Genomic DNA, 13,889 nt, shown 5'->3' on the forward strand with positions numbered 1-13,889 from the left:
TAAAAAGGTTAATTAACTAGTTTTTCAAACAACATGTCATTTCCCATAATGTATAGACTACACACAGCACAACAGATCCTCCAAGTAGATTTTTTACAGTAATACAACATACATTAGATCATTCATAAAGCTATAGGCCCGTCTGCATATTTATAAATCCAACATGCATTTCCATTCTTTTATTTTTATTTTTTTTTTTAAAGTGTTAATGCAACTATGGTCTTAATTATTACCAGCAGATTATATTAACCAACTTTCGAACGTGAGACACTTCTGCACTGTACACTAGCGGGTTAAACCTTTGCTATGTTACATACAATGGATATTAAAAGTCTAGACATCGTTGTTAAAATGCCAGGTTTTTGTGATTCTTTTTGTGTTTATGGAACCCAACAAAATTCAAATGAAAAACTGAAGAAATAACTAAAAATAAGCTGGTTGCATAACTACAGTCCTGTTCATGTCATTCAACAGGTTTTTCAATAAGATTGAGATCTGAACCGCTTTAAAACGTTGATCTCCTTCTGCAGACATTGCTTTGATGATTTGGATTTCTGGTGTGGGTTGTTGTTGTTGTTGTGCTAAAAGGTGATTTTTTTTTTTTTTTTTACCTAAACAGATTTGGTATTTGGAGCTGCTCATGATTCCATCGATCATAACCAGAGCCCCAGAGGCAGGTGAAGAAAGAAAAGCAGTCTTAAAACTTGATGCTGCCCGCGCCATGTTTTGCTGTGTGCATGGTGGTCTTTGAGTGATAAGCAGACTTGTTTTTGCACCAAAGATATCGTTTATCGTTGGTGCCCCGCTTCTCTTTGGGATGCGTCCAGTGTCTGGGGACGGTTTCACTCTACCATGAAGACGGTTCTGGCCTCGACTGATGTTGACAGCTGTTTCTCTGAGGACTTGACTTGGCTGCAGTCGCTCGATAGTTCAGGACTGGAATTTCCTACAAGTCTACCTGAGCCTCCAATAACTACCTGGACTCCATATTAACATCAATTAACATCAACTGAACTGCCTGCCACCTAACACACAGTATGAATGCAGATCAATTCCTGCTCTCTGTTTCACCCAGATGAGGATGGGTTCCCTGTTGAGTCTGGTTCCTCTCAAGGTTTCTTTCTATTGGCTTCTCAGGGAGTTTTTCCTTGCCACTGTCGCCCTTGGCTTTCTCATCTGGGACAAACTGACCATTTTGATTAATACACATTCACATTCCGTACAAACTTAAATAATTCTTTTGATTGTGTAAAGCTACTTTGCGACAATGACAATTGTTAAAAGCGCTATACAAATAAAATTGAATTGAATTGAAAGTTTAGATTTGTGTCTAAAAACATTTACCGTGTCCTCTTCAGACCATAAAAATGTGCCACATGGTTTTAGGACGATTTTTTTTTTCATGGTTGATTGGTTGAGCCACTCAACCTGTATGTGAGGAAAATGAGTGATTGTGACCAGTACTTGCCCTATTTTCCTGCAGCTCCTCTTGACACTGTCTATGATAAGTTGTCTTCTTGTCCTTGCACTAATTTTGAAGAGACATTTTGTACTTCACATTTTGTAATATCACTGTAGTAACCCATTTTCCCCACTTGTTTACAATTACTAACATTATGTTCCATGGTACATCTAATGTTTGTGGAAATTCTTTTGCACCCACGTCATGAGCAAAACTTTCCCCTTACAACAAATCCTCTTAATTAAAAACAAGTTTAAACCTTTGCCCATGTAAGGGTGCCAATCCATCTCAAGGCACACCAACACTTAAACACTACGGGCTATTTGGGAACGCCAATTAGCATAACATGCATGTTTTTAGACTGTGGCATGAGACAGGAGTTCTCGAAGAAAACCCACCAAGCACGTGAGAACATGCAAACCCCATGCACACAGACTCAAGGTGGGAATCGAACCCGGAACCTGGAGGTTCAAGGCGACAGTGCCGCTCTATAATATCCCTACCTCAGTAAATCAGGTCGGCTGCTTCATCTTCCAGACGTCATGTTAGTACGCAAGACATGTGACACTTTGGCGTCTCGCACGGCTGCTTGTTATGCGTTCCATGCGAGGCACGCAGCTGCGCAAATCAGCTATTATCTTTAAATGCCTAAAGGGCAAAGACTTTGTGTTGACACTAATTGAAAGAGAAATGACATCCAAAAACAGGGTGATATTTAGGAGTTTGGTCACATTCGGCCCAAGGAGCTGTTCTGCAGGATGCTTGGGGAAGCAGTATACACCGAAAAAACTGATAGCACTACGGGTTCGGTGTGTATGAACCATCCATTATAGTGACATTACTCTTAGGTTGGTAAGGAGAGAGCATCCAATAATGTCTTTAACCAGAAAACAAAAACAGCATTAACAGCTCAATTAATTTCCTGCTGCTTCCTTGCTTGTTGATCTAACAGGGGTAAACACTTAAGCACACACACACACACACACACATAGAAACGCTCAGCTTACCTTCCTTGTGAGGACCGTCTATTGATGTAACAATTAATAATACACCACACACATTTCTTTTTGCATTTCTTATGTCATCCAAAAGTTTGGACACACCTTCTAATTCAGTGGTCGTTCCTGATTTGGAATCATTTTATTCCCAAAAGGTATAAAAACATGTCTCATACACACTAGGATAAACACTCACCTGCAGGGCATTTTTGAAGGTAAATTCTATCGTTTCCTTTTTCCTTTCGAATCAGGAGAATTGTTCTTGTAACGTGACAAGATAACCAAACCACCATACATATACTGTCGTGTCACTGCACATTCATTACAACATGAGAATGCTTTTATCGTAAAGAAACAAACAGACTAAGGAGCGGACAGAAGTAACCAAAGCTCATGGGATCATTAGTGCGTAACACACAATCCAGAAAGCAGCTCTTTGCATTATCAGGTTACTAAGAGATCGAAACGATTCCTCCTCATTTTCCCACTACGTGAATTCAATCTCCTAATTAGCATATTTTGCCTCTCAAATATTTAAAGGCGTGTGAAGTGCATGAAACCCAAGCCTATTATGTTCAGCTAATTAGAAGGTTCCATGGTTCAGGCTAAACAAGCACCGGGCTCTTGAACTCGAGAGTGTAAAATGGTACTCACGGTCACTGCAGCGCGGCCCGCCATAAGTGGTCATGGTGCAGTCGCAGGTGAAGCCCTCCCACTGCTGGAGACACACACCCTGGTGTGAGCACGAGTCCTCTGAGCAGGTAGTGCCCGGGCCAGCTGGAGGAACAGAGGAACCATTGATATGAGAATACAGGACGTTCTACAGGAGGACAGGAGCGGACAAATCAGCAACCTGGGCAGTATTGATCATCGATTGTTGTCCAGGAAGAGATAATACAAGTAGTTTATGATATGCGAAATCTGTCACAAGTAGTATGCATACTTATGCATGTCTTTCATGCCTCGTTTGTGTGGTTGAAATATTCAGTAACAGATGCCTTTGCGAGTAATCCTACAGTAGGTGATGTATGTACTGTACTGTATGTGTAATGTACTCTGGGTGCAGTAATACTGTAGTGAACAGTGCATGGTGGTGGGGTTCATTCCCAGGAAACACAACGAGTGCAAGAAGCAAAGAAGTGTTAATCAATCAATCATCGGTTTACGTAAAACAATGACTGATTACGGAATAGTTACTGACTCATATCAGTACCGGGCACATGGGACGAACTAGTTTGGTGTCTGGCTATTAGTACTCAAGGTTCTGAAAATAAGGAAAGGATCTTTCTATAGAAAACAACAATTAGTTTATAAATTACTAGGTAATATTGTTTATTACTCTGCTGATTAGAATCTTTGTAATGATTTTTTAATGGACTGTTTTATTACATTTTATTGCATATCTGAAGGGATTAGCCAAGGAGGATGACGTATTTTATCCTGTTTCTGTTTAAAGGATAATAGGCTGTGGTTATGCAATAAGCACTCAATATACAGAATATAGAAATTTTTTGTTTTTTCATTTTATTTAATTTTTATGAATGCCCAAATTGTCGTAACGATTCATCTGGGTCAGTCCCAGGACCACTGTTAGCTGAGTATTTTTGGTTTGGTTTCTTAAAGCAGAACAGCACTGAGATGTATAAAAACCATGGAGCACAGCTACACACACACACACACACACGCTGCCATGTTTCTCATCTGCTGTGTATGCAACTTCTTAACAAAGTGCAACCCATGTGTTCTGTATCAGAATTGGACTTTATTTCTTCCACCTGCTCCTAATCAGCGTGCCACTAAGACATGTCTTTGTGTCCTTTATGTGTCTCAGAGGAAGCGCATGTTATCATATATGGGGTGGGTGATTCACAGAGGATCACCTTGAATAGAAAATCCTTTAAAAAAAATAAAAAATTAATTCAAAGAGAATCAGAAACTCACAGTCACATCCTTTCTCCACCTGGCCCACTTTATGTAGGGCGTCACTGATGAGGTCCGGAAGCCTCCCGTTGAGGTCCACAGACGCCAGGCAGCCCTGATACCCGTCTCGAGATGCTATCAGCTTAGGCAGACTGTTGTACATACTCTTCCCCACGCCACCAATGTACAGCTCTCCTAAAGAGAAGAAGAAAAGACCTGAGGCAGGAATCGAACACAGAACCTAGAGGTTTAAAATGACAGTGCTAACCACTAAGGTGTGATATATAAAAAAACATAATAATAATAATAATAAAGATAAGGGGGAAAAAAAGGTAAAGAAACAAAATCATTCATCATACAGTATAAAAGATAATGAGCTCTTCAGGTTAGGCCTTTCAGACGATAAGATAAGCCTGTTGTTTTCAGTAGTAATCACTTGATGTCAATTCCAGACGGATGACAGACCATAACTTTCATTTTTGGTGTTCAGAATAATAAGAGAAAATCATTTTCCGCAGACAAACACACACCTGCAGCGCGGTTACACTGCATACATAAGTAGCTAAAACGGAATGAGAATGAGTTGCTACGAAGGTCCTAATTCTTAGCAATTACATCCTGTGGAAATGGATAAAGATGGAGAAGGAGTCTCTAATCACCTGGCTGAGGAAAGCATGCTTAGGGGGCATTATTTGTGAGTGGAATTTCTATCCAATTGCACTGAGCTTTGGCAGAAAGACAGGTAATTATGCGCTATAACTGACAAGGAGAAATACATACAGCACTCTCCAGCCCACTGTGTTCTCTGGTTGTATGCTGAAGCATGCTCTTTTTTGTTTTTTTGTTTTTTTTTTTGCCCCCAAATTGACTAAGGCCAATTAGACCATTATTTAAAGTGCCTTTAAAAGAGTTTAGTCTGATCCAACAGCAGGACGGAATAATTTTGCACTTTTTCTGTATTTACTAGCCTCTTAATAAATTCTTCAGACATTTTCGAAAAATATCTAAAAACAGGACCTCTATATTTTCTATGCTTCTCATCTGAAAAACATTTCCAATTACCAGAGTTTGTCCAAAAAAAAAAAAAAAAAGAAAAAGAACAAAATGATGCATGCAATCCAAAAATAAGCAGGCGTTTACTGTATGACTTGAGTCGCATCCACAAAACTGCTAATTTGTGAACATTCTGATAAACTGCCTGCAAGATGTAAATGAGTTTTTTTTTTTTTTTTTCAGTGCGCATTTGCTGACTGTTAATGTGGAGAGTTCGGCTCTTGGAGAGACTGGTGAAATTCAAACGTGCCACATGTATTCATAATTAAACGTAAGTATAACAGTTTCAACAGCGCGATGTGCCAAAGACTAAATAAAAGAGCAATGACTGCATGCTCTGTTTATATGCTCCTTACAAATGTGTGGTGTTTTGCTCACTTCAGAAATCTTCCTTAGCCTCTGTTACTAAATCGGTTTGGATGCTTATAAGTTTTAATGTTGCGAGTCATTTTTTCCAACGTACCTACAGAAAGCTGACGATCAGTCAGGATAAAGGTTAACCGAGGCCATCCAAGTGAGGCGAAGCCAACTATGACTTTTTTTTTTTGATGTGCTGCTTAAACACACCCAGAGGTCTACCCTCTTCCATATACATGAACCCAGTGTCACAGCGCTGGACAGGGGAGTGGGGGTATCCCATCCATCCTACTCTAGAGAGCTCGCCCAATACAGGCTTCCTTCACTCCTGTGGCATCACTGGGATGTAAACTCATAACCACACAATGAACGCCTGAATGATTTTCTGTTGTGCCCATTAAAGCTTGAGTCTCGGAAAAAACTGTCTATAGTTCAGAAGGAAATAGACGGATTATAAGACGGTAAATTTCATATCACATCCTGCACACACACAAAAAAAAAAATCTTCAGTTGTACATTCATGGAAAGACATTTCTATTTGAAGATATGGCATAAACGAATTTGCTCATTTTCGCAGCCGATACTGAAGCAGGCCTACATTAATGTCCTGTCAGCTACCTCAGGAGAATGATTCACAGTCCGAGCAGGTCATGGGAAACAGTGTGGGCACACCATTAGCTCAACGTGTCTCACTGTTATAGAAGGGCTATTGGGGAGACTTCAATCACACACATCCAATTATACACCCAATACTCATCCGATGGATGAATGGAGCGGGGAAGCACGGAGGCCCTTTTGTTGCAGGGTGGGAGGAAAATCAATTGCTTTCAGATGAAGGAGTTGCACTGGAATAGGAAAAATGACATCCATGTCCATGTGTCTGGAGCCATTCGATGGGGCGCGACAGAGTTACATGGATGCTGGTTAATACTACGTAAGGAAGGCAAGGTATTCAGCTGTGCTCCATGACCACTAGACCTGACTACACGATCACAACCCTGCTACAAGTGTGACCATTTCAAACCTCAAGCATCAAGAGTGGACGTCCTTCAATTACACAACCAATCCAACACCACCACATTTTTTTTAGAATGATGTTGGCATGAACATTTATATTTTAAAAAAGGAAGGGTTTTTTTCTTTTTTTTTAGGCAAATACTTTGATTCATCAAAGCCTTTTATTGCATAATTAGTAAAATCTAATTTTTTTTAAGAGCATAAGCAATCTTTTTCACACATGAATGGGCCGCCACAAAGTCCTGACCTTCTCTTGAACCCCATTAAAAGTCTTTGTTATGTGCTAGAAAATTCTTTATGGAGTCTCTCATCATCAATACAAGATATACGACCAAATATGAATGCATTTATGGATGGAAATAAATGCTGCGATGTTGCATACAGTTGACCCTCAATGGGATGGAGGTCAGGACTCTGCGGTGTGTCACAATGATCTCTCATGCTCCCAGAATTATTCTTCCACAATTTAAGGCCTGAAAGATGCCAGTAGAATTATGGAATTCAAAATAAAAACCTCCATGGATCTACAACCAGGTCGTCAGCTGACTTTTTGACATTTTACTGCCACATAAAATGACTTGAGCACCTGATGCAACCTTAGATCATAACACTGTTTTCAGAAGCTTGTACCATGGACACCATGCATGAAGGATTTCTTCCCATGATTCCTTCCACAAAGTTGTTATAGTCCAGGTTATAATAATGCTTTGTACGGTTCTTGAAACCTGATGAAACATAATTTATTCTGCATCAGGAATATGGTTGGGCAAGATAAGATAAAGAGCTTAAATCCATAGACATAGGCGTTTGGTGGTGGTTGGGAATGTTACTGTGAATGTTTTCCTGGGAAACATTGAGTCGTTTAGGACCGATCATCATCATTAATCGTTTGAATTCCACTGGTGACTATTGTTACTGAACCTGTGCATCCTTGATGGCGTGATAATACTCTGCGTCACAAAACACAAGGCATCTGAAACCATGAGCATCAGATCCAAATCCAGCAGAGCATCATAAGCTTATTCCAAGATTTTACCCCAGTATTAGATGAGTCTGGTCCTGTAAGCATTCTGGCTCAGTCGCTACACCAGCCATGATGGAAGATTTTCCAACCACACATAGGTTTGGATGTATCCCATGTCCTGGTACATAACTCTGCACATTCGCTCTGCCATATGCTGACTCACTCAGATGAACTAGAGAAAATCATTTCAGGAATTTTTCACATAAATGAAACAAATTCATCTTAAACAGCTGTGCGCGTCACAAAAAGCAGCCAATTCTTCAGGAAAATGGCTCAATTAGCAAAAACCTCACCAAGAAGCTTGGCACAAGTGTCTCGGCTGTATAATCACGCCAGCGAACGGAGCAGGTCAACCATTACTTCCTATTGATGGATCCAAAATTCAGGCATCACTGCCAGCCAATTTGTCCCATTTGAGGATGCTCATTTTTCACTTCACACAAACGGCCCAGAGCTGGAGGATTCCTGCACAACACTCCGCCTCCCCTCCAATCCTATGTCGCATAATTACTTGAGCAATTAGAACTGACACATACTGTGAGACTGTTCTTCTGATGTTTAAAGGACTCATTTTGAAGAAAGGAAATAAAAGGGCCCTTGGAGCCTGTTGTACTGACAGCAGGAATTGGCGCTTTGCAGCCTTATTTGATTTAGACTTTATTACATGTGGGGACTGAGAAGGAAATTGACTTGATGGTTTTTTTTTTCCCCTTTCTTTGCTATACAAATGGTTGTTTTATCAAAGCAGGCTTTTAATCCCTGGAGAAAACCAAAGAAATGAAGAAAAGCATGACTGTGATTAATAAACACAAATGAACGAGTTTTTATTCTTTCATTCGTATTTGTAGTTAATTGTGCGGAAAACGCTTTGAAAACTCCAACGAAGCTTATTCATTGTAAATTCGTTCATTTTCAGATGTGCCGGTCATAGTCGGGGTGGATTCGAAGCATCCAGCGGATCCTAGGAACATCCACTGCGAGGTGGGAAGACACCATGGATGTTACGGTAACCTGAGCTCAGGAACGGACCGCTGCACCATCGAGCTGCCCATGCATAATTTATACGGTTTTTTTTTTTCCTTAAAGTGATGATTCAACATTTTGTTAAACGAAACAAATAACCTCTGCGTTCCAAAATACCTAACCTCAATTACTGCATTCTATCCTTTGTGTATAATGTGAAGACATCAGCTCTGCTTATCTTAGCAAAATGAATGCAGTGTATGATTTTAAAGCCTTATTCACTTACAAGTTCAGGTGCTTTATAAGACACAACAATCAGAATGACTGGCAACCTTTAAAGTCAATGGAAAAGGCTAATACAAAATTTGAACTCTCATAGGACAATATATTCTGTATTTTATATATATATATATATATATATATATATATATATATATATATATGTATATATATATATATATATATGTATATATACAGCGGGGAAAATAAGTATTTGACACATCAGCATTTTTATCAGTAAGGGGATTTCTAAGTGGACTATTGACACAACATTTCCACCAGATGTTGCCATCAAGCCAAATATTGAATTCATACAAACAAATCAGAACATTTAAGTATACAAGTTAAACCATAATAAATAAAGTGAAATGACACAGGGAATAAGTATTGAATACATGAAGATAACAAGGTGCAAAATTACATAGAAAGCCAGGAGATCACCTGAAATCTGTCAGTATTGATAGAGAAATCCTGTCCCCTATCAGTACTAATTGATATCAGCTGCTTTAGTCCTAATTGATGGCCTATAAAGGCTTCTCATTACCCAGAAGGCACACAGGAAAGACTTCATGATGGGTAAAAGCAAAGAACTCTCTCAAGATCTTCGTAATCTTATCGTTGAAAAGCATTTTGATGGGAATGGTTATAGGTGCATTTCCAGAATGCTGAATGTTCCTGTGAGCACTGTGGGGGCCATTATCCGGAAATGGAAAGAGCATCAGTTCACCATAAACCAGCCACGATCAGGTGCTCCACGCAAGATCCCTGTCCGAGGAGTCCAAAGAATAATCAGGAGAGTTCTCCAAGAGCCAAGAACCACTCGAACAGAACTTCAGGAAGACCTTGCATCAGCAGGTACTGTTGTTTCAAAGAAAACTATAAGCAATGCACTGAACCGCCATGGCATCCATGCACGCTCACCACGCAAGACTCCATTGCTGAACAAAAAGCATGTCAAGGCTCGGTTAAAATTTGCGAAACAGCATTTGGAGAAGCCTGTGGATTATTGGGAGACTATAGTATGGTCAGATGAAAGCAAAATTGAACTTTTTGGCAGTCATTCTACACACCATGTTTGGAGAAGAAATGGCACTGCTCACCACCCCAAGAACACCATACCAACAGTTAAGTTTGGGGGTGGAAGCATCATGGTTTGGGGCTGCTTTTCAGCAAGGGGTACTGGCAGACTTCATATTATTGAAGGCAGGATGAATGGAGAAATGTACCGGGACATTCTGGATAAAAATCTGCTGCCATCTACCAGGAAGCTAAAAATGAAAAGAGGGTGGACATTTCAGCAAGACAATGATATCAATTAGTACTGATAGGGGACAGGATTTCTCTATCAATACTGACAGATTTCAGGTGATCTCCTGGCTTTCTATGTAATTTTGCACCTTGTTATCTTCATGTATTCAATACTTATTCCCTGTGTCATTGCACTTTATTTATTATGGTTTAACTTGTATACTTAAATGTTCTGATTTGTTTGTATGAATTCAATATTTGGCTTGATGGCAACATCTGGTGGAAATGTTGTGTCAATAGTCCACTTAGAAATCCCCTTACTGATAAAAATGCTGATGTGTCAAATACTTATTTTCCCCGCTGTATATATACAACACAGCAAACAAGTATTTAGTCAGCCACCAATTGTGCAACTTCTCCCACTTAAAAAGATGAGAGAGGCCTGTAATTTTCATCATAGGTATACCTCAACTATAAGACAAAATAAAAAAAAACCAGAAAATCACATTGTAGGATTTTTAAAGAATTTATTTGCAAATTATGGTGGAAAATAAGTATTTGGTCAATAACAAAATTTCATCTCAATTATTTGTTATATACCCTTTGTTGGCAATGACAGAGGTCAAACGTAAGTCTTCCCATTCCTGTTGATGTGTAGAGTCTGTCGCTGGGCAACACAGACTTTTAACTCCCTCTAAAGATTTTCTATGGGATTGAGATCTGGAAACTGGCTAGGCCCCACCAGGACCTTGAAATGCTCTTTACGAAGACCCTACTTTGTTGCGTGTTTGGGATCATTGTCATGCTGAAAGACCCAGCCTTGTTTCATCTTTAATGCCCTTGCCCAATCTCATGGCCCCATTCATTCTTCTTCTTCTTTTTTTTTTACACGGATCAGTCATCCTGGTCCCTTTGCAGAAAAAAAAAAGCCCAAAGCATGATGTTTCCACCCCCATGCTTCACAGTAGGTATGGTGTTCTCTGGATGCAACTCGGCATTCTTTCTCCTCCAAACACAAAGTTCTATTTTGGTTTCATCTGACCATATGACATTCTCCCAATCCCCTTCTGGATTATCCAAATGCTCTCTAGCAAACATCAGACGGGCCTGGACATGTACTGGCTTAAGCAGGGGGACACGTCTGGCACTGCGGGATTTGAGTCCCTGCCGGCGCAGTGTGTTACTGATGGTAGCCTTTGTTACTTTGGTCCTAGCTCTCTGCAGGTCATTCACTAGGTCCCCCCGTGTGGTTCTAAGATTTTTGCTCACAGTTCTTGTGATCTTTTTGACCCCACGGGGTGAGATCTTGCATAGAGCCCCAGATCAAATCTTGTTTGTTTGTAGGTGACCAAATACCTATTTTACCGAGGAATTTACCAATTAAATTATTAAAAAACCTACAATGTAATTTTTTTATTTTTAATTTTGTCTCTCATAGTAGAGGTATACCTACCTTATGATGAAAATTAAAGGCCTCCCTCATCCTTTTAAGTGGAAGAACTTGAAAATATATATATTTTCTTTCATGGTTTGTGAACTCAATGCAAAATTCTGCTTTTTGTTTATTGCTTATTGCAAGATGCTGTAAGGAGGACGCAATGATTTGATGTTACTGTTGAGTTTTATTAACCTTTCTCATATATAAATGCAAAAAAATAAATAAATACAACAGATGAGTTTATCTGGGATGCTTTTCAGCTATTAATATTGATCACTTGAATACGAAGAGAGAAATTGTTGCCTTTGGAAGCTATTAGAGTAAATGAATAGGCAGTGAGGCAATATTTGTTGAGACAAAGGTCAATATTTACACTGAATATGAAACTAGTTATTTATCATTTATTACATTGTCTGTTATACAGAAAATCAATCTTCTCTCTTCCATTTATTCTTTTTTATTATTATTATTTACTTGTGCATTTATTATATATATATATATATATATATATATATATATATATATATATATTTTTTTTTTTTTTTTTTTTTTTTTTTTACAGCTGAAATTCGAGCACTTTTAAAGCAGCAATCTTTTAATCCTGGTGAAAATGGAGGATAAATATATACCTACCAGACTAAATTGGCCATGTGTTATTTGTAAAGTGGAAATGTCGCACTTGTTTCAGTTATGGTACGCAGATTGAAGCTGAATTTACTTCACTGCAGAATCATTACTCAATAGACTCGAGCAATAACCGCACAAGATTGAATCAGGTTTGCGTATGAAATCATAAGCACAAATTGACTCTTTTCCTGAAGGCACTGCTGTTGTTCTTCTAACTACGAACAGAAAAATGAGACGTACTAGAGTTAGAGGTAAGTGTACATGTAGGAGGTTGTTGTTTTTTTCCTCTTTCTAAATAGGATGTACCTGGTGAGCTGACAGTTTTACAAATAGCTCCGAGGAACAGCCGCTGATTACAGTTTTCATGGACTCGGAATTAAATACAAGAAAAATGGCTAGCTGAAATTCAATGACAGCATTTTAATAGCATATTCGGAGGGGTCCTGAAAGGGTCAGAAGGATTTTCCCAACGCCCAGAGAAGACCAGGTGCCATGTTTTTACTCGTGTCTGATCATTTATCTAGTTTAGGTACAGTGGAGTTTAGAACATGGCGAGCGTTTGAGAGGATGAGTTTTGAGATGGTACAGTGGTGCTACCTTTGAGGTCTAGGTTGCGAGCTCCGTTGGAGTGCTGGGTGACGGTGCGGGAGTCGATCTTAAGCGTGTGCACGTTGCTGTCATCTCGAGACACCACCACATTGTGCCACTGGTTGTCGTTGAGAGGCTTGTCGGAGTTGCCCTTCATGAGCGATGGACCGTTGCCCAAGTCGAAGACGTAATGGATGTACCTGCAAAACAGCAAAGAAAATACAGGAATTTAAATCATTTAAATGTTTATTATTATTGGTAGTAGTAGTAGTATTTAACAAGCGATGACACAGAATAAGTTTCTTAATCCATGTCTATACTTCATCAATGGCTCACAGACCGTCTAATATCTTTTGTGCATTTTTCAGGTCATGAGCTTCAGGATCTTTGCTACATGCGTGCAATCAAAGCGAAACTGACTTGAGCAGGTCTAGAGCTTCAACAAACTACTGTATGCTCCCATGAAACATCAAAAATGAGATACCAGTATCTGTAGCACGGTAGGTGGTTCCAGATGTGCTGGTTTGAGTATTTTAGAAACTGCATATCCCCTGGGATTTTCACACAACAGTCTTAAACTGTGGTGATTAAAAACAACAAACTGAAGGCAGGAATGCAGAATTATAAGAATAGTCAGAAAAGAATGAGCAGACTAGTGCAGGTCACGGCCAAAACACAGTATCGGTGCTGGAGTTTATGCAACATGCAGCATAAGTTCTATAAAAAAGTGTGTGTGTGTGTGTGTGTGTGTGCGTGTGTGTGTGTGTGTGTTTATGGCACACTGCCCATGCTGTGGTTCCTCTCACCAGCTGGACCTGCCTGATATCACTGATACTGATCCTTTGGCTCCTTTCACTGTTTAAATGGTATTTGCAAATAAAATTCACCTTCTTGCTGTGAGGAACAACATCTCAC

The 13,889-nt window shown here is 39.5% G+C and overlaps 1 protein-coding gene across 1 annotated transcript in view; it reads right to left on the reverse strand.

Annotated features, from left to right (window-relative positions):
* Nucleotides 1-13,889, reverse strand: part of LOC128507691 (neurexin-2-like) — a 93,002-nt gene that overhangs the window by 25,645 nt on the left and 53,468 nt on the right. The window contains exons 10-12 of the mRNA XM_053478754.1: nt 12,984-13,174; nt 4,402-4,575; nt 3,115-3,237 (exon numbers count right to left, since the gene is read on the reverse strand). Coding sequence (XP_053334729.1) covers nt 3,115-3,237; nt 4,402-4,575; nt 12,984-13,174 — 488 coding nt within the window. The remainder of the gene's footprint in view (nt 1-3,114; nt 3,238-4,401; nt 4,576-12,983; nt 13,175-13,889) is intronic.

The sequence above is a fragment of the Clarias gariepinus genome, chromosome 19 (genome assembly GCF_024256425.1).
Source record: "Clarias gariepinus isolate MV-2021 ecotype Netherlands chromosome 19, CGAR_prim_01v2, whole genome shotgun sequence".
NCBI lineage: Eukaryota > Metazoa > Chordata > Actinopteri > Siluriformes > Clariidae > Clarias > Clarias gariepinus.